This window comes from Salmo salar, chromosome 25 (genome assembly GCF_965601325.2).
Source record: "Salmo salar chromosome 25, fSalSal1, whole genome shotgun sequence".
Taxonomy (NCBI): Eukaryota; Metazoa; Chordata; class Actinopteri; order Salmoniformes; family Salmonidae; genus Salmo; species Salmo salar.
The window spans coordinates 44,947,913-44,969,372 of record NC_138315.1 but is presented as its reverse complement, the minus strand read 5'-3'; the positions used below and the strand labels follow the sequence as shown (position 1 = coordinate 44,969,372).

Here is a 21,460-nt window from a genome sequence, read left to right as displayed (position 1 = left end):
TCACAAGATCCAGGTTTCAAAAGGTAGTCATTACTCCATTTGATCCAGGTTTGAAAAGGTAGTCATTACTCCATTTGATCCAGGTTTAAAAAGGGAGTCATTATTACTCCATTTGATCCAGGTTTCAAAAGGTATTCATTACTCCATTTGATCCAGGTTTCAAAAGGTAGTCATTACTCCATTTGATCCAGGTTTCAAAAGGGAGTCATTATTACTCCATTTGATCCAGGTTTCAAAAGGTAGTCATTACTCCATTTGATCCAGGTTTCAAAAGGTAGTCATTACTCCATTTGATCCAGGTTTCAAAAGGTAGTCATTACTCCATTTGATCCAGGTTTCAAAAGGGAGTCATTATTACTCCATTTGATCCAGGTTTCAAAAGGTAGTCATTATTACTCCATTTGATCCAGGTTTCAAAAGGTAGTCATTACTCCATTTGCAATATGTGTATAAAGTTCTAAAGAACAACCAAGTTAAATCATTCGGTGAACTAAGTTCAGACATGAATTTGCCAAAGTAAGATTTATTTAGCTATTTACAACTAAGATACTATTTACTAAAATAACCCAACTGGCTAAAAATGAAGTGTGAGCCCTCTCTCGTAGAAAAATATCTCATTAATATCCAGAAAAGGACAACTAGTAGGAAACAAATAACAAAACTATACCAATCTATTGCTATCGTAACACAGAACAATACTCTGCAAACTATCGTAAGTGCAGGTGGGTATCTGTACTTGGGGAGAATTTTGAAAATCTGTAGAAATGCTCATACCATTACACATTCAAATATATGGAAAATCATATATTTTTATTTATTTCATATGTAGGTACTTTCTAACTTCAGACATCATGGTGACGATAAGACCAGAAACAACCAGTGAAGTCTGTAGGAAATGTGGAGAACTATTTGCAAACTGCCTACCTATTTTCTGGGCTTGTCCTAGAATCATGAAATTCTGGAATTATGTTTTTGACTTTTTAAACAATATATTTAAATGCTCCCTGGCAAGGAACCCAATGCGTGCTATTCTTGGAGTATTTCCTTTTTCTGGGAGTCTTTAGGTGCCTTTTGGCAAACTCCAAGCGAGCTGTCAAATGCCTTTTACTGAGGAGTGGCTTCCGTCTGGCCACTCTACCATAAAGGTCTGATTGGTGGAGTGCTGCAGAGATGGTTGTTCTTCTGGAAGGTTCTCCCATCTCCACAGAGGAACTCTGGAGCTCTGTCAAAGTGACCATCGGGTTCTTGGTCAGCAAGGCCCTTCACCCCCGATTTCTCATTTTGGCCAGGCGGCCAGCTCTAGGAAGGGTCTTGGTGGTTCCAAACTTCTTCCATTTACAAATAATGGAGGCTACTGTGTTCTTGGGAAACTTCCCCAGATCTGTGCCTCAACACAGTCCTGTCTCGAGGCTCTACGGTCATTTCCTTCGACCTCATGGCTTGGTTTTTGCTCTGACATGCACTGTCAACTGTGGGATCTTATTTAGACAGGTGTGTGCCTTTCCAAATCATGTCCAATCAATTGAATTTACCACAGGTGGACTGCAATCAAGTTGTAGGATCATGTCAAGGATGATCAATGGAAACAGGATGCACAATTTCGAGTCTCATAGCAAAGGGTCTGAATACTTATGTAAATATGTTATTTAAAAATACATTTTACAAGTGCTAAAATGTGTCATTATGGGGTATTGTGTGTAAAATGATGAGGGACATTTAAAAATATATATATTTTAGAATAAGGCTGTAACGTAACAAAATGTGGAAAAAGTGAAGGGGTCTGAATACTTTCCGAATGCACTGTAGTACTGACACTCAGTACGCAGTGGTTGGGAAAGGGTATGGGGGCTGAACATGCAGCAACCCAGACCCCACTGCTGTGGAGATCACACATACTGACTCAAGGTAGTTTAGGGAATGGGTAAGGGATGCGGACAATAATAAAAAATAATGCTGATAAGGATGTTTCCACTACCTCCATAATGAATTGTTGTGCCGTAAATTTACACCTGAAAAAATAAAAAAATAGATGTTATAAAAAAACAAAATAGTCTCATTAGGTCATTAACTAAGGTTTTCATAGGAATGTTCCCGTGATGTGCAAGGAATTATGTTTCCATGTGACCCTTCCCTTAACATTAATGGTATAGACACGTTTCATGGGAATGTTGCACGAATATTCATGTATCCAGTTTTCTGAGGGTTAGGAGAATATTCCATCAACGTCCCACCAACCATACACATGGGAACGTGGCAAGAACATTTGCGGCAACCCAAAAAATTAATTCCACATCTTGTTACTGTTGCCGAGCAAATCAAGGCCCTGATTGGTGAATCACTGATCCATTCATAGCTTTTTGTCTGGCAAGGGTATGGATACTCATACACACAGTGCTTTTAACGTAGTGATTTCAACTTAGGTATTTGACACACATTGACATACAGGATTACATTGTGCATGTTCATTTATTCAGTGAGTATTATTCAACATGTCCTCAGCTGGGATTTGAACTCACAACCTCTTGGTCCGCCCTTCCTGCTACGCCACCATGTCCATGTCAGCAATCAGTTAATCTGACTTCCGTCATCATTAATTTGATTGACTTATTTCAGTAATTTAAGGGTGTTCTGTATAGTGGTCTAATAGTGGTGGGGCATTTTACACTGTTATAATGTTACTCCTGAATCGCTACCATCAATAAGATACTTAATCCACCCTATTACTTACACCTATCCAGTTCTTTCAAATCTACAGATCTAAGTGCCTAGGGAGGGGTTAGTGTTTACTTCTGGACAGGCCCTAACTATACTAGCCCAATAAGCACATGCCCTAGTGATATCCCTTATTGGGACAGTAGTAAGGTTGTTTGTTACTGGTGCTGGTGGCCTGGGTTCAAGATATGTTTAACCCTTTTTTGGTTACTACATGATTCCATGTGTGTTATTTCATAGTTTTGATGTCTTCACTATTATTCTACAATGTAGAAAATAGTAAAAACTTTTGACTGGTAATGTATGTTCATGTTATTAGTTGGCAACAGTTACAATGCCCCTAACTGATCTAATTGAAATAGGTTTCTCATTGAAATATAGGAATCTGTAGGAATACCCCTTGAGCACAAATTCTGACCACATTTCCACTATCTCTCATAAATTATAAGTATTTATTATTTCTATATAGCTGAGCATCTCTCCACAATTTCCTTGAAATCCATGGCAACCATGTTCTGTGTATGTTTGGTGGGACGTTGATGGAATGTTCTCCTAACCCTCAGAAAACTGGACGCACGAATGTTCTTGCAACGTCCCATAAAACTTGTCTAGAACATTAATGCTCTATATTCTGAGAACATTGCAACCACGTTCTAGATAAGTTCTGTTTGACATTAAGGGAATGTTCTCCTAACTTTAACACCATAACACGCTAAAAAGATTCTCAGAAGGTTTTTGCTAACATAGATAGAATGTCCCTCTAACTAACGGAAAACTGGACACTCAAACATTAGGGGAACATTACGAGTAACATTACGAGTAAAATTACAAAAATGCTCTCTCTCCCTAGAATTGTTAGCTGGGGATAGTGTGACACCCCTGCTAGTTATTTCAGATCAGTAGTGTATTTTGTTGTTTGGATCATGTGACTTATACAGTGGTAGAAAAAGTACCCAATTGTCATACATTTGTGATATCAGATAGGTTAAGATATTAAAAAGTAATTGGTGATGATTTCTACAGTGTTGCATGATGGGAAACTAGTGGTTAAATGATATAATCAGTGGTGGAAAAAGTACCCAATTGTCATACTTGAGGAAAAGTAAAGATACCTTAATAGAAAATGACTCAAGTAAAAGTGAAAGTCACCCAGTAAAATACTACTTGAGTATAAGTCTAAAAGTTATTTGGTTTTAAATATACTTAAGTATCAAAAGTAAAAGTTCAAATCATTTCAAATTCTTTATATTAGAAACCAGACGGCACAATCTTCTTGTTTTTTTTTTGAATTTATGGAAAGTCAGGGGAACACGCCAACACTCAGACAATTTAAAAACGAAGCATTTGTGTTTAGTTAGTCCACCAGATTAGGTAGTAGGAAGGACCAGGGATGTTCTCTTGATAAGTGTGTGAATTGAACCATTTTCCTGTCCTGCTAATCATTCAAATTGTAACGAGTACTTTTGGGTGTCAGGGAAATTGTATGGAGTAAAATGTACATTATTTTCTTTAGAAATGTAGTGAAATAAAAGTTGTAAAAAATATAAATAGTAAAGTAAAGATACCAAAAAAATGACTTAAGTAGTACTTTAAATGATTTTTACTTAAGTACTTTACACCACTGTTCTTATGTGGGTTACAATGTTTTATATATAGTCGCTGTATACCACTAGCACACTTCTCTCCAAGCAACTTACAGTACAGTATGTGATCACTGTGGGAATTGAACCAACACCAAAGGTGTTTTTTAGCCCAACACTCTTACCAACTGATCCACACAGGACCCAGGATTTTTCCTTTCATTTAAGACCTAGACAACCAGGCGAGGGTATTTCCTTACTAATCAGTGACCTCATTTCATCAATCAAATACACGGGAGGAGCAAAAACCCACAGACACTCTAGAGCTTTAGAGTAATGGAAAATTAGTGCTTTAGAGTAATGGAAAATTTGAATGTGCACACACACAAACACACTTCTCCTCTGATTAGGTATCTGTGACTGACATACACACACTTCTCCTCTGATTAGGTATCTGTGACTGACACACAAACACACTTCTCCTCTGAGTAGGTATCTGTGACTGACATACACACACTTCTCCTCTGAGAAGGTATCTGTGACTGACATACACACACTTCTCCTCTGAGTAGGTATCTGTGACTGACATACACACACTTATCCTCTGAGTAGGTATCTGTGACTGACATACACACACTTCTCTGATTAGGTATCTGTGACTGACATACACACACTTCTCCTCTGATTAGGTATCTGTGACTGACATACACACACTTCTCCTCTGATTAGGTATCTGTGACTGACATACACACACTTCTCCTCTGAGTAGGTATCTGTGGCTGTACTAGTGTTTTGAAGCATCATTGCCATAATAGTCGGGGCAGTGTATGTCTTGTCTACTGGCTGTGACTTTGATACAATGCCCTACAATGTAATGTCGGTCTTCTTACCTAGTGTTAGTGTGTGTACAGGCTATCGTCCCACTCAGTGGCTTCTCATATCATTCCAACAATTTGAAGCTAGTCAGAAACACCCTGCTAGTCAGAACCACACTGCTGGTCAGAGCCAGCCTGCTAGTCAGAACCACAATGCTGGTCAGAACCACCCTGCTAGTCAGAACCACACTGCTGGTCAGAGCCACACTGCTGGTCAGAGCCAGCCTGCTAGTCAGAACCACACTGCTGGTCAGAGCCAGCCTGCTAGTCAGAACCACACTGCTGGTCAGAGCCAGCCTGCTAGTCAGAAACACACTGCTGGTCAGAACCAGCCTGCTAGTCAGAACCACACTGCTGGTCAGAGCCAGCCTGCTAGTCAGAAACACACTGCTGGTCAGAACCAGCCTGCTAGTCAGAACCACACTGCTGGTCAGAGCCAGCCTGCTAGTCAGAACCACACTGCTGGTCAGAGCCAGCCTGCTAGTCAGAACCACACTGCTGGTCAGAGCCAGCCTGCTAGTCAGAAACACACTGCTGGTCAGAGCCAGCCTGCTAGTCAGAACCACACTGCTGGTCAGAACCACCCTGCTAGTCAGAACCACACTGCTGGTCAGAGCCAGCCTGCTAGTCAGAACCACACTGCTGGTCAGAGCCAGCCTGCTAGTCAGAACCACACTGCTGGTCAGAACCACCCTGCTAGTCAGAACCACACTGCTGGTCAGAGCCACACTGCTGGTCAGAGCCAGCCTGCTAGTCAGAACCACACTGCTGGTCAGAGCCAGCCTGCTAGTCAGAGCCAGCCTGCTTGTCAGAACCACACTGCTGGTCAGAATCACACTGCTGGTCAGAACCAGCCTACTAGTCAGAACCACACTGCTGGTCAGAGCCAGCCTGCTAGTCAGATCCACACTGCTGGTCAGAGCCAGCCTGCTAGTCAGAACCACACTGCTGGTCAGAGCCAGCCTGCTAGTCAGAACCACACTGCTGGTCAGAACCACACTGCTGGTCAGAGCCAGCCAGCTAGTCAGATCCACACTGCTGGTCAGAGCCAGCCTGCTAGTCAGAACCACACTGCTGGTCAGAGCCAGCCTGCTAGTCAGAACCACCACGACCAATGACATCATGTATTCCTTGAGATCTGTCTCTCCCCTCTCTCCTCTACCTCCCTGTTTCTCTCTCTCTCCTCTCTGTCTGTCTCTCTCTTTCCATGGCTGTATATGGTTGTACTGCAGCAGCGTGACAGGGCTTCAGCAGTAGGGATGGAGATGAGATGGTCTCTCTAGGCTGGGCTAATGGAAGGGATGTGTCTCTTAGTGTAAATATTTACCACAGAGGGTTTATAGATGTTCCCACGCGCTCAAGGCGTATCCCATCTCTGCTTTTCCCCAGCTAAGCACGTAGGAATTCTAGGGCCATGAACAGCACCTTTTCACACAAAACACTATTGAAATATAACATGACAGACCTGTGTCAGAATAGTATTTGAGGCATTTTTATGTATTTAAGGTGCTATTGATTTAACTTCCCTGGTGTGCCGGATGGGTGGGGTTTGCATTTGTGGGACTATGCCATTGGTTCCATTGTGCCAGGCAAGCTAAATCAAGTACACCTAAGTAATTGAAAGCAAACAGATTGCCTACTATTTCTACCCAGGTCCGATTATGACACACACTGTGAGGTACACATAGGATACAAAGACCATGGACACATATACAGTGGGATCTGAAATGATTGACATCCTTGATAAAGATGAGCAGTAATGACTGTGTAAAATAAATAATTCAAATACTGAGCTAGATTGTATGCTCAAAAAGGATTAGGGAAATTATATTATTTTATACAAGTACAATTTCTCAGAGGAAGAGATTTTGTTTAACAAGTAATTATTTTTCTCAAAAAGGTAGGGGTCAAAATGATTGACACCCATGTTTTCAATACCTTTCAATACGTCACCTTGTGAGGATAGCAGCACTGAGTCTAAATGTTTTATGAGTTGGAGAACACTTTGGGAGGGATCTTAGACCTTCCTCCATCCAGAATATTTAGTCTGCGCTTATGGACTGCCCTCTTCTGCAGGTTTTCAATGAGTTTCATGTCCTGAGAATGGATGGCCATTGCAAAATTTAGATTTTGTTACCAATTAACCATTTCTTTCATGTGTGCTTGGGGTATTGTCTTGCCGGAAGATCCACTTGCAGCCAAGTTTCAACCAGGTTTTTGGCTAAAATGTCCTGGCACTGGGTAAAGTTCATGATGCTGTTAACATTAATAAGGGCCCCAGGGCCAGTGGAAGTAAAATATCCCCACCATCATATTTTACAGTCCTGGTGTGCGTGGCCAAAGAGCTCTGTTTTCATGTCATCCAACAAATGTTAACGGCTGGTGTTTTCTCAACGGCATTGGAACCGGTGCTTTGGTCAGATGACATGAAAATAGAGCTCTTTGGCCACTGGTGGGGTTTGGTGTCAAAATGAGAATGTATAAGCAGAAAAGAACCCCATACCTACTGTATAATATGGTGGTGGGTCTTTGATGTTATGAGGCTAGTTTGTTTCCACTGGTCCTGGGGCCCTTGTTAAGGTCAACGGCATCATGAACTTTAGTCAGTAGCCAGTACCAGGACTCATGGTAAGGATGTTGTTGACCATTACTATTACATCTAGCCATTCAAGTGTGAATGAAAAGGTGATAATGCAAGCAGTCCATAGGTGGTGTAATTATGGCTGTGGCGGTCACGAATTTTCATCAACCGGTGATTGTCAAGCAAATAACTGTCTGTCTCACGATAATTGACCGTTAATTAACATTAACACATGTAACATCTCCTGGCTTCCACACATAGCCTACAAATCAAAATCAAATCAAATCAAATTTATTTATATAGCCCTTCGTACATCAGCTGATATCTCAAAGTGCTGTACAGAAACCCAGCCTAAAACCCCAAACAGCGAGCAATGCATGTGAAAGAAGCACGGTGGCTAGGAAAAACTCCCTAGGAAAAACTCCCTAGAAAGGCCAAAAACCTAGGAAGAAACCTAGAGAGGAACCAGGCTATGAGGGGTGGCCAGTCCTCTTCTGGCTGTGCAGGGTGGATATTATAACAGAACATGGTCAAGATGTTAAAATGTTCATAAATGACCAGCATGGTCAAATAATAATAATCATAGTAGTTGTCGAGGGTGCAACAAGCACGTCCGGTGAACAGGTCAGGGTTCCATAGCCGCAGGCAGAACAGTTGAGACTGGAGCAGCAGCACGGCCAGGTGGACTGGGGACAGCAAGGAGTCATCATACCAGGTAGTCCTGAGGCATGGTCCTAGGGCTCAGGTCCTCCGAGAGAAAGAGAGAAAGAGAGAATTAGAGAGAGCATATTTAAATTCACACAGGACACCGGATAAGACAAGAGAAATACTCCAGATGTAACAGACTGACCCTAGCCCCCCGACACATAAACTACTGCAGCATAAATACTGGAGGCTGAGACAGGAGGGATCAGAAGACACTGTGGCCCCATCCGATGATACCCCCGGACAGGGCCAAACAGGCAGGATATAACCCCACCCACTTTGCCAAAGCACAGCCCCCACACCACTAGAGGGATGTCTCCAACCACCAACTTACCGTCCTAAGACAAGGCCGAGTATAGCCCACTGATGCAGACTGTTGGAACATCTACATTTTAAAAAGTCTAATAAATCCATGTAATATAACCTACACCTTCACAATAAATCCATTATTTATTTTAGACAGGTCTAAAGAAACATGATATGAAGAAAATGTAGTCTATTTCAGAAGAAGAGAATAGCATACTGCTTGTCCTTATGTTAGGTCCTGATGTGGCTAGGCCATATGGCTGTGGGCTACACTAGTTCATTTAGCAGACAAGATTTGCTTAGAATTCCATGGCATTATTTTATAGTATGAGGAATACAATTGAACAAGCTGACTAAAATAGAAAGGATATTTTCTCCAAACAATTTGAACAACATGCTGTTATTCTGTGTTGAGCAATTAACAAAGAAATACGTACTCCTATACTGTATGCTTAATTTAGAGTTATTAATGTAACTTTAGTCATTCTACCAACACTGGGCTATATGTTTAGATGTTTAATACATGGTAAGGCTGCATGATGAGACTCTAATGATGATTTGAAAAAAGTAGCTGAACTCTGCTTTGTTTCTTGCTCAGGCTGTACACACTTCATCAGTCTCTCATTCACAATTTGACAAGCACTTGATAAAGCCTCGAATTTCACACCGGCATCCCCGTTGTGTGGCAGTAATGCACCCACCAAAAAATCCATGCCTTTTGCGGCCAGTGGCCATTGTGCGCTTCTCCCTGAGTGCTGTGTGCTTCATCATGTGATCGGGTATTTCTCACAGGCTACAAGTGAAGATAGACATATCGAGGACGCAACTGTGCATGTCCGCATCCAATTCTGAGTTGCATATTGAAGATATTGGAAGAACTGTCCACATTTAATTTTAATCAGCCAGCAAGATGAGTAGTTCTAACAAACGGAAAAAGCACTAGCCCGTGTCAATCTACTACCCCCATAGTACCAAAGGTTGACCTATTATGTTCTGTGCAAAAAAATTATATTCCAAACATAGTCTGGGACCGTTGTGGGATGCGATAGATCCCAAATTAATACAACCACTATCATCAAAAAGCTTTTTTTTATGCAATGTCGCTGACGCAACTGATCAGAACGTTTAGCTTAAAATGTTGATAAGCTATTAGGCTATTTCTTCACATTATAAGCACAGCAATGCGCACAAGGTAGTAGGCTATAAGCACAAATGTTCCATTAGCCAAAAACACCATTATGAAAAGTGACCGCAAATGCAGTTATGCATGTAATGCTTTTATTATGAAGGTGCATTTTTATGGTGAAAATGATCTTCCCCAAACTTGAAACTCACGCGCTGCTTATATATGCCAGTTAGGCTCTACAGCCCTTGTAAAGCGGATTAATGTGCTTAATTTTAAGAAGTTAAATTCATCTTATTAAAACATATAGGCCTATGGGCTAGGCTACATGAGGTGTGCGACTATGATTTGAAAAAGTAGCCAAAAAAAGGCATTGTTTTTTATGCTGGGCTTCATTCACAAGTGACAATATATCATTCACAAGTGATAGGCTAATACTGACACCCATCAGACTATTCTTGATTTAATCTTGTCCTTACATATTCAAAATAATTTATGTGAAATCTTTTTTGATTTAGAATGGACCATTATCATGCACCTGTATCAAAACAGGGTCAGCGGGAAAAAATACATGTCATCTATTCACTTAAATAGTGAATGGAGGACGCCTTCCCCGTGGTTCATTTTCATGCTAACCAGGTAGGCTATACTCCTGTTGTAAAGAGAAACAATGTGCTTAATATTAGGAAAGTTGAGAAATAAATATTGTAAGCCTAGTAGAGGCCATCACTGTTTTCTCCCGCAATTGCATAGCCTATTGAAATGTTGTGCAACATGAGCTCATGGACTCTCATGAAGTGTTTGATTAGATTTTGTAATACATTTGCATTGATGTCAGAGTGATTAGAGGGACAACAGAGTGCTGATTACCAGGCAGTTAGCAAGTTTGATAGGCTACTAATGACCAGCAGCAGCATCAGAGCTTGGAGAAGCCTAATTACTGTGACTAAACGGTTACATGGAATTTGATTACCATCATGACTCGTGACCGCCGGTGTGGCGGTCACCACAACAGCCCTAGGTATAATCACAACCAAGCTTCCAAATTACAGGTTGTGTACTGTATTTACAGTAGTCTAAACTTTTCTCTCTCTCTCTCTCTCTCTCTCTCTCTCTCTCTCTCTCTCTCTCTCTCTCCCTTCCTTCCTTCCTTCCTTCCTTCCTTCCTTCCTTCCTTCCTTCCTTCCTTCCTTCCTTCCTTCCTTCCTTCCTTCCTTCACCCTTCTAGGCACCTGGTAACGACATCCCCCTGAGGCATGTAGAGACCTTGGTGAGTCTGAGCTCTATTTTATTGTCTATGCGTGAGTGTGTGTTATTGTTTCTAGCTAAACCATTAAACGAGGGATTGGGGATGCTATTGCCCCATCGTGTTATTGTCATTATGTTATTATCATTATGTTATTGTCATTGTGTTATTGACATTATGTTAGTGTCATTATGTTGTTGTCATTGTGTTATTATCATTATGTCATTGTCATTATGTCATTATCATTTTGTTATTGGCATTGTGTTATTGTCATTGTGTTATTGTCATTATGTTATTATCATTATGTCATTGTCATTATGTTATTATCATTTTGTTATTGGCATTGTGTTATTGTCATTGTGTTATTGTCATTATGTTATTGTCATTGTGTTATTGTCATTCTGTTATTGTCATTGTGTTATTGTCATTATGTTATTATCATTATGTTATTGTCATTGTGTTATTGACATTATGTTAGTGTCATTATGTTGTTGTCATTGTGTTATTATCATTATGTCATTGTCATTATGTCATTATCATTTTGTTATTGGCATTGTGTTATTGTCATTGTGTTATTGTCATTATGTTATTGTCATTGTGTTATTGTCATTGTGTTATTGTCATTGTGTTATTGTCATTATGTTATTATCATTATGTCATTGTCATTATGTTATTATCATTTTGTTATTGGCATTGTGTTATTGTCATTGTGTTATTGTCATTATGTTATTATCATTATGTTATATTCATTGTGTTATTGTCATTGTGTTATTGTCATTGTGTTATTGTCATTGTGTTATTGTCGTTGTGTTATTGTCATTATGTTATTGTCATTGTGTTATTGTCATTGTGTTATTGTCATTGTGTTATTGTCATTGTGTTATTGTCATTATGTTATTGGCATTGTGTTATTGTCATTGTGATAGTGTCATTATGTTATTGTCATTGTGTTATTGTCATTATGTTATTATCATTGTGTTATTGTCATTGTGTTATTGTCATTATGATATTGTCATTATGTTATTATCATTGTGTTATTGTCATTATGTTATTGTTGTTATTGTTGTTATTATTATTATTATTATTATGTTATTGGGTGGCAGCGTAGCCTAGTGGTTAGAGTGTTGGACTAGTAACTGAAAGGTTGCAAGTTCGAATCCCTGAGCTGACAAGGTACAAATCTGTCGTTCTGCCCCTGAACAAGGCAGTTCCTAGGCTGTCATTGAAAATAAGAATTTCTTCTTAACTCACTTTCCTAGTTAAATAAAGATAAAATTGTTGTTGTCATTGTGTTATTGTCATTGTGTTATTGTCATTGTGTTATTGTCATTGTGTTGTTGTCATTGTGTTGTTGTCATTGTGTTATTGTCATTGTGTTGTTGTCATTGTGTTGTTGTCATTGTGTTATTGTCATTGTGTTGTTGTCATTGTGATACCAAGCCTGCCAGCTCTTAACCATGTTGCTCAGGTAGAAACAAAGGCTATTTGCATAATATACTGTAAATACACACTAATCTACTATGTTCATTCACAAAAGCACAGAATCGCATACACATTAACAGACATATGAATGCACACATATTAACATATGAATGCAGTATGCATACGCACAAACACACACACGTTGGCTTACCTATCCAAGTGGGGACCATAAAATGCATTCCCATTTAAAATCCTTTTTTCCCTAAACCTAACCCCTAAGCCTTAAATAGCATTTTTCCTTTTGGGTACCGGCGAAATGTCCTCACTTGTCAAATGTTCCTTGTTTTACAATCCTTGTGAGGACTTATGAACCCCGAAAAGGATAGTAAAGTTAGAACACACACACACACACACACACACACACACACACACACACACACACACACACACACACACACACACACACACACACACACACACACACACACACACACAGGGAGTAATGAAATACACAACCAGGGTTTTTATATCATGTTTCCATTATCTGGTCTTTATCAGTTGCTACTAGTTCATTTTGTCCACATATTTTTTGGTTGTTATGTTTGAATTTGTATGCTTGTTTAATGGAGTGTATCCACTATCCAGTTCAGAGCCAGCCATGTGAGTTACCGATCCTAGCATACAGCATAGACTGCCTTTTACACACCATGTAGGGTTTGGACTGGGTCTTATTTAGTCTGAGAAAGGAAGTATCACGTTACAGATTGGGACTCACCACCCAAAGCCAAGACGCAGCCAATATTTAAAGAGGGAATAAACCACTACCCAAATATATGTGTGTGTGTGTGTGGCTCTGTGTGTGTCTGTGTGTGTCTGTATGTGGCTCTGTGTGTGTCTGTATGTGGCTCTGTGTGTGTCTGTGTGTGTCTGTATGTGGCTCTGTGTGTGTCTGTATGTGGCTCTGTGTGTGTCTGTATGTGGCTCTGTGTGTGTCTGTATGTGGCTCTGTGTGTGTCTGTATGTGGCTCTGTGTGTGTCTGTATGTGGCTCTGTGTGTGTCTGTATGTGGCTCTGTGTGTGTCTGTATGTGGCTCTGTGTGTGTCTGTATGTGGCTCTGTGTGTGTCTGTGTGTGGCTCTGTGTGTGTCTGTGTGGCTCTGTGTGTGTCTGTGTGTGTGTCTGTGTGGCTCTGTGTGTGTCTGTGTGTGGCTCTGTGTGTGTGTGTGTGGCTCTGTGTGTGTGTGTGTGTGGCTCTGTGTGTGTGTGTGGCTCTGTGTGTGTCTGTATGTGGCTCTGGGTGTGTCTGTATGTGACTGTGTGTGTCTGTGTGTGTATGTGTGTGTCTGTGTGTGTGTCTGTGTGGCTCTGTGTGTGTCTGTGTGTGGCTCTGTGTGTGTGTGTGTGGCTCTGTGTGTGTGTGTGTGTGTGGCTCTGTGTGTGTGTGTGGCTCTGTGTGTGTCTGTATGTGGCTCTGGGTGTGTCTGTATGTGACTGTGTGTGTCTGTGTGGCTCTGTGTGTGTCTGTATGTGGCTCTGTGTGTGTCTGTATGTGGCTCTGTGTGTGTCTGTATGTGGCTCTGTGTGTGTCTGTATGTGGCTCTGTGTGTGTCTGTATGTGGCTCTGTGTGTGTCTGTATGTGGCTCTGTGTGTGTCTGTATGTGGCTCTGTGTGTGTCTGTGTGTGGCTCTGTGTGTGTCTGTGTGGCTCTGTGTGTGTCTGTGTGTGTCTGTGTGTGGCTCTGTGTGTGTCTGTATGTGGCTCTGGGTGTGTCTGTATGTGACTCTGTGTGTGTATGTGTGTGTCTGTGTGTGTCTGTGTGTGTATGTGTGTGTCTGTGTGTGTCTGTGTGTGTATGTGTGTGTCTGTGTGTGTCTGTGTGTGTCTGTGTGTGCTGGCTTTTTTATCTGTATGTTCCCTTGGAAGCCTGCATACAGAAATGTGGAAATGCTTAAGTGTACTGTATGTATAGCTAGTATATTGTGTGTACTGTGTGTATAGCTAGTCTATTGTGTGTACTATTTGTATAGCTAGTGCATTGTGTGTACTGATTGTATAGCTAGTGTATTGTGTGTACTGTATGTATAGCTGGTATATTGTGTGTACTATATGTATATCTAATATATTGTGTGTACTGTATAGCTAGTATATTGTGTGTGTACTGTATGTATAGCTAGTATATTGTGTGTACTGTGTGTATAGCTAGTATATTGTGTGTACTGTGTGTATAGCTAGTATATTGTGTGTACTGTATAGCTAGTATATTGTTAGTGTACTGTATAGCTAGTATATTGTTAGTGTACTGTATAGCTAGTATATTGTGTGTACTGTGTGTATAGCTAGTATATTGTGTGTACTGTATAGCTAGTATATTGTGTGTACTGTGTATATAGCTAGTATATTGTGTGTACTGTATAGCTAGTATATTGTTAGTGTGTACTTCTATGTGTGTAAGTCCACGCTGTAGTTACATTTCACAATTCCACAGGTAAAAGAGTGAGTTTTTCTTCTGTCTACTGTATAAACACATTTATCCTATTCCAAACAAAGTGACAGCTGGCCCTCACACCCTTTCAGCTGATGCCAAACAAAGACCACACACACACACACACACACACACACACACACACACACACACACACACACACACACACACACACACACACACACACACACACACACACACACTGCACAACTGGATGAATCAGACTAACAAAATGATAAATGACAGATTCGTCTAGTTTGACTACAACTTGGAATCCCATTTGGACCAGAAATATGCATTCAGACTACGCTACAGCTTAGATGTAATCAGATAGCTATGATTCAATCATTGAAGTCAGGGGCTTAAACCGCTGGCATCCCGTGTTTAATTTAATGTAGACTGACTGTGGGCCAAATCCCCCTGATCTATTGACATCCTGTTTTACATCCCTCAAACAAATAGACTGAGGATATGTTTGTCTGTCTGTCTGAGGAGGGATGAGGAGGATGGGAGAGGAGGAGGGATGAAGAGGAGGAAGGGGTCAATCTTCAGGGCTCTGTTTGTTTTTTCGAGTGTGGGGTGGTGGAGTGTGGGGTGGGGGTGGTTGGGGGATGTTTGGTGGAGTGTGGGGTGGTGGGGTGGAGTGGTGTGGTTGGGGGATGTTTGGTGGAGTGTGGGGTGGTGAGGTGGGGGTGGTTGGGGGGATGTTTGGTGGAGTGTGGGGTGGTGGAGTGGAGTGGTGTGGTTGGGGGATGTTTGGTGGAGTGTGGGGTGGTGAGGTGGGGGTGGTTGGGGGATGTTTGGTGGAGTGTGGGGTGGTGAGGTGGGGGTGGTTGGGGGATGTTTGGTGGAGTGTGGGGTGGGGGTGGTTGGGGGATGTTTGGTGGAGTGTGGGGTGGGGGTGGTTGGGGGATGTTTGGTGGAGTGTGAGGTGGTGGGGTGGTGGGGTGGTTGGGGGGATGTTTGGTGGAGTGTGGGGTGGTTGAGGGGATGTTTGGTGGAGTGTGGGGTGGTGGGGGGATGTTTGGTAGAGTGTGGGGTGGTTGGGGGGGTGGTTGGGGGATGTTTGGTGGAGTGTGGGGTGGTTGAGGGGATGTTTGGTAGAGTGTGGGGTGGTTGAGGGGATGTTTGGTGGAGTGTGGGGTGGTTGAGGGGATGTTTGGTGGAGTGTGGGGTGGTTGAGGGGATGTTTGGTAGAGTGTGGGGTGGTTGGGGGGGTGGTTGGGGGATGTTTGGTGGAGTGTGGGGTGGTTGAGGGGATGTTTGGTGGAGTGTGGGGTGGTTGAGGGGCTGTTTGGTGGAGTTTGGGGTGGTTGAGGGGATGTTTGGTAGAGTGTGGGGTGGTTGGGGGGGTGGTTGGGGGATGTTTGGTAGAGTGTGGGGTGGTTGGGGGGGTGGTTGAGGGGATGTTTGGTGGAGTGTGGGGTGGTTGAGGGGATGTTTGGTGGAGTGTGGGGTGGTGGGGGGGATGTTTGGTGGAGTGTGGGGTGGTTGGGGGGATGTTTGGTGGAGTGTGCGGTGGTTGAGGGGATGTTTGGTGGAGTGTGGGGTGGTTGGGGGGATGTTTGGTAGAGTGTGGGGTGGTTGAGGGGATGTTTGGTGGAGTGTGCGGTGGTTGAGGGGATGTTTGGTGGAGTGTGGGGTGGTTGGGGGGATGTTTGGTAGAGTGTGGGGTGGTTGAGGGGATGTTTGGTGGAGTGTGGGGTGGTGGGGGGGATGTTTGGTAGAGTGTGGGGTGGTTGGGGGGATGTTTGGTGGAGTGTGAGGTGGTTGGGGGGATGTTTGGTGGAGTGTGGGGTGGTGGGGGGGATGTTTGGTAGAGTGTGGGGTGGTTGGGGGGTGGTTGGGGGATGTTTGGTGGAGTGTGAGGTGGTGGGGTGGTGGAGTGTGCGGTGGTTGAGGGGATGTTTGGTGGAGTGTGGGGTGGTTGGGGGGGATGTTTGGTGGAGTGTGGGGTGGTTGAGGGGATGTTTGGTGGAGTGTGGGGTGGTTGAGGGGATGTTTGGTAGAGTGTGAGGTGGAGGGGGGATGTTTGGTGGAGTGTGGGGTGGTTGAGGGGATGTTTGGTGGAGTGTCGGGTGGTGGGGGGATGTTTGGTGGAGTGTGGGGTGGTTGAGGGGATGTTTGGTGGAGTGTGGGGTGGTTGAGGGGATGTTTGGTGGAGTGTCGGGTGCTGGGGGGATGTTTGGTGGAGTGTGGGGTGGTTGAGGGGATGTTTGGTGGAGTGTGGGGTGGTTGAGGGGATGTTTGGTGGAGTGTGGGGTGGTTGAGGGGATGTTTGGTGGAGTGTGGGGTGGTTGAGGGGATGTTTGGTGGAGTGTGGGGTGGTTGAGGGGATGTTTGGTGGAGTGTGGGGTGGTTGAGGGGATGTTTGGTGGAGTGTGGGGTGGTTGAGGGGATGTTTGGTGGAGTGTGGGGTGGTTGAGGGGATGTTTGGTGGAGTGTGGGGTGGTTGAGGGGATGTTTGGTAGAGTGTGGGGTGGTTGAGGGGATGTTTGGTGGAGTGTGGGGTGGTTGAGGGGCTGTTTGGTGGAGTTTGGGGTGGTTGAGGGGATGTTTGGTAGAGTGTGAGGTAGAGGGGGGATGTTTGGTGGAGTGTGGGGTGGTTGAAGGGATGTTTGGTGGAGTGTGGGGTGGTTGAGGGGATGTTTGGTAGAGTGTGAGGTGGAGGGGGGATGTTTGGTGGAGTGTGGGGTGGTTCGGGGTGGTTGGGGGGGAATTTGTGTGTATGTGTGCGTCTCTGTACCTGTGTTTGTGTGTGTGTGCTTTGACAGCTGAGGGCATAATTGAAGTCTGTACAGATGAACAAGGAAGTGGCTGCCAAGAACCAAGCATCATGGGGCGTGTCGCGCCTAGGGCCGGTCATTGGCATTAGCTCTGTGGTTACACTGAAGTCTTTCAGCCCCACTACTGTTACTGGGCCCCTGTGTCTCTCAGCGACACAGCCCCTTATCATATGACTACATGAACAAGACCCACTTCTCTGTTCTCCATTAGTGTTTGTTTTTCTGTTTCCACATATGTTTATCCTCTACCTTGACTACCATAAGCTCAATGACAAATGCTGAACAGTAATTGAAGTATCACATCATAGGAGATTAGGCCAAGGTAGGGTCATCTGTGAATTCCATCGCAAGCCAAAGTTGTTGCTGTTGTTTCTGACCTCATTCAGTTGGGACTGTGACTGTCTGGACTGTAGTTAGTTTACCCTCAAGTAGCCTCATCATGAACTATACTTTTGTCATGCCACACAACCGTTCACAACCGTTCATGATTTACAAACACACACACACACACACACGTCCACAAAGGGATTCATGAAGAGCAGGAAGAGAGTGGATGAAGGCGGCGAGTCGGCTGACCGGGGTCTAAGGCCAGGGAATAAAAGAACATGGGACCGTTACGAGAGGAGAGGAGAGGAGAGGTAGAGACCGAGAGGGGAAAGATGACGAGATACAGATGGAAGGAGGGAAGAGAGGTTTGGAGAGAGAAAGAGAGTAGAGAAGATGTGTGTGAGGGAGGGAGGGAGGGAGGGAGGGAGGGAGGGAGGGGGAGGGAGGGAGGGAGGGAGGGAGGGAGGGAGGGAGGGAGGGAACTCGGAGTGAAAGAGAGCAAGCACTCTGTGGAGTCTGATGGAGTTGGAGGCTAGGCATTTTGTCTTCTTCCTCCACTGGAAGAGAAAAGGAGTTTTGTGAAGGAGGGTGGAACAGGACAGCGAGAAAAGGAGTTTTGTGGAGGAGGGTGGAACAGGACAGCGAGAAAATTAGAGTTTTGTGAAGGAGGGTGGAACAAGACAGCGAGAAAAGGAGAGAGAGAGTCTTTCACTCCTCTCCAGAGATGAACCGGGGACGGTCCCTGCGAAGACGTCTGTCCTCCCTCCATGGGGCCTGGCGATGGAGTACGGGCTACCTGTTTAGGAAGGTAGGAAAGAAGGGAAGGAGGGAGGGAGGGAGGAGGGGGAGGGGAGGGGTACCTGGAAAAGGGAGTGAGGTAGGCTACAGGAATGGCCGTCAATTCCTGTTCTCTTCTCTTGTGTCTCTTCTTCGTGTTTTGTCTGAGTTTCCTCTTTTAACTCATGTCCTGTTCAAGGTCTTTTGTTGTGCAACTTTTTCTTTTCAGACCTACCAGCCCCTCCCCTCTCTCTCTCTCTCTCCCTCCTTCGTTCTCTCTGATGGTTCATTTGTAAGGCCTGCTTGTAAAGCCAGGCTCCCAGATGGTTTTGATCAGGGTTCCACGGAGACCCCCCACTCGTTACCCCCCGCCTCCTTTTTTTATTGCTCAATGTCCACATTTGGTCTAGAGTGTTTTGTTGTATGTTATGGGGAATAAATAATTATAGTCAATCATATTTTATTTAGGAGAGAAATACCACTCAAATCATATCAACTTGCCTCTTTTATTAGTGATCACAACGCCATTGGTCATAAAGTATAGGCTGTACAGTCAGCTTCCCAGGCAGCAGGCAATGTTTTGGACTAATTAACACTTTTTCACAATTCAACTTCCTAGTCTTACAGTGTAATGTCTCTATTAGTTATTAGTCATCAAGATGTGGGCGGTTACTGTTTGTTTTGTTTTGACATCTGTCCTACCATGATATGGCATGGGGTCACTCTGATGTCTGACTCCCTCTCCCTCCCTCTATCTGTCTTTTTCCCCTCTATCTGTCTCTCTCTCTCTCTTGCTCTCTCTCTCCATCTCTCTCTCCCTTGCCATCTCTCTCTCTCTCCCTAGCCATCTCTCTCATTCTCTCTCTCGCCATAGCTCTCTCTATCCAAACCCACTCAGCAGGAACACAACCAAGGTGCTGCAGACATATTGATAGGCTCAAACTTACTATTTTAGTTGAACTGGAAGTAATTGTAGGGCCTTTCAATCATGTCCTTTTCTCCAGTGACACTCTCTCTCTCTCAACATACTGAGAGTGAGAGCAAGAAAGATGTTGAGGGTACACTTTGTGGTGCCACAATCTGCCCAGTCACGTGTACACAGGGGGACTTGTAAAAGTTAAAGTCTCTTGGGAAAAAGAGATAGGAGTTGTCAAACAAAATTGGTTTTGCAGCGTCCTAATGAGAGAGAGCGAGATAGACAGAGAGACACAAAGAGACCCAGAGAGAGACAGACACAGAGAAAGAGAAAGACACAGAGAGCGAGAGACACACACAGAGAGAGAGAGAGAGAGAGAGAGACAGACACAGAGAAAGAGAAAGACACAGAGAGCGAGAGACACACACAGAGAGAGAGAGAGAGAGAGAGAGAAAGACACAGAGAGAGACAGAGCGAGAGAGAGAGAGACCAGAACATCCATTCAATCAGAATAAACCAAATTACAACACAATCAAAACACAAAACAAAACTACATTACTTATTGGGAAACACAAGCACAAAGCAAAATGCAGTGCTATCTGGCCCTAAATCGACAGTACACTATGGCTAAATATTTGACCATGGTTACTGATCAAAACCTTAGAAAAACCTTGACAGAGTACAGGCTCAGTGAGCACAGCCTTGCCATTGAGAAGGGTAGACACAGGAAAACCTGGCTCCCTGTAGAGGAAAGGCTGTGCAACCACTGCACCACAGCAGAACCCAAGACAGAGCTGAATTTCTTGACAACATTTCAAAAATATAAAACAATTAGAGAGTGTCATTTCCCCAAAATTGAAACCCTTATTCAAGGTTTCAGTGACCTCTCTGATGAGAATAGGGTACCCACAAATTTAATTGAATTCAGAGACAGAGAGAGAGAGAGAAAGACACAGAGAGAGAGAGACACAGAGAGAGAGAGTGAGAGAGACAGAGAGAGACACAGACACACACAGAGAGAGAGAGACAGACACAGAGAGAGAGACAGGCACAGAGAGAGAGAGAGACACAGACACAGAGAGAGAGACAGACAGACAGACAGACAGACAGACAGACAGACAGACAGACAGACAGACAGACAGACAGACAGACAGACAGACAGACAGACAGACAGACAGACACACAGAGAGAGAGAGAGAGAGACAGGCACAGAGAGAGAGACAGGCACAGAGAGAGAGACAGACACAGAGAAAGAGAGACAGACACAGAGAGAGAGAGACAGACACACAGAGAGAGAGACAGACACAGAGAGAGAGAGACACAGAGAGAGAGAGAGAGAGAGAGAGAGAGAGAGAGAGAGAGAGAGAGAGACGGAGAGAGACACACAGAGAGAGAAACATACACAGAGAGATAGAGAGACAGAGAGAGACAGAGCGAGAGAGACAGAAAGAGAAAGAGAGAGAGACAGAGAGAGAGACATACACAGAGAGAGAGAGACAAACACACAGAGAGAGACAAACACAGAGAGAGAGAGAGAGAGAGAGACAGACACAGAGAGAGAGAGACAGAGCAAGAGACAGAGCGAGAGACACAGAGAGAGAGAGAGAGGGAGAAAGAGAGA

The 21,460-nt window shown here is 43.7% G+C and overlaps 1 protein-coding gene across 11 annotated transcripts in view; it reads left to right on the top strand.

Moving 5' to 3' along the window:
• Nucleotides 1-21,460, top strand: part of LOC106586822 (tensin-1) — a 328,681-nt gene that overhangs the window by 199,853 nt on the left and 107,368 nt on the right. For 7 of the 11 annotated variants that reach the window (XM_045707331.2, XM_045707329.2, XM_045707332.2 and 4 more), the window contains one exon: nt 11,111-11,152. The exons of 3 other annotated variants lie outside the window; for them this stretch is intronic. In XM_045707331.2, coding sequence (XP_045563287.2) covers nt 11,111-11,152 — 42 coding nt within the window. Of the gene's footprint in view, nt 1-11,110; nt 11,153-18,651; nt 18,955-21,460 lie in introns of those variants that run through there. One more of the 11 variants, XM_045707335.2, reaches the window with a different exon arrangement.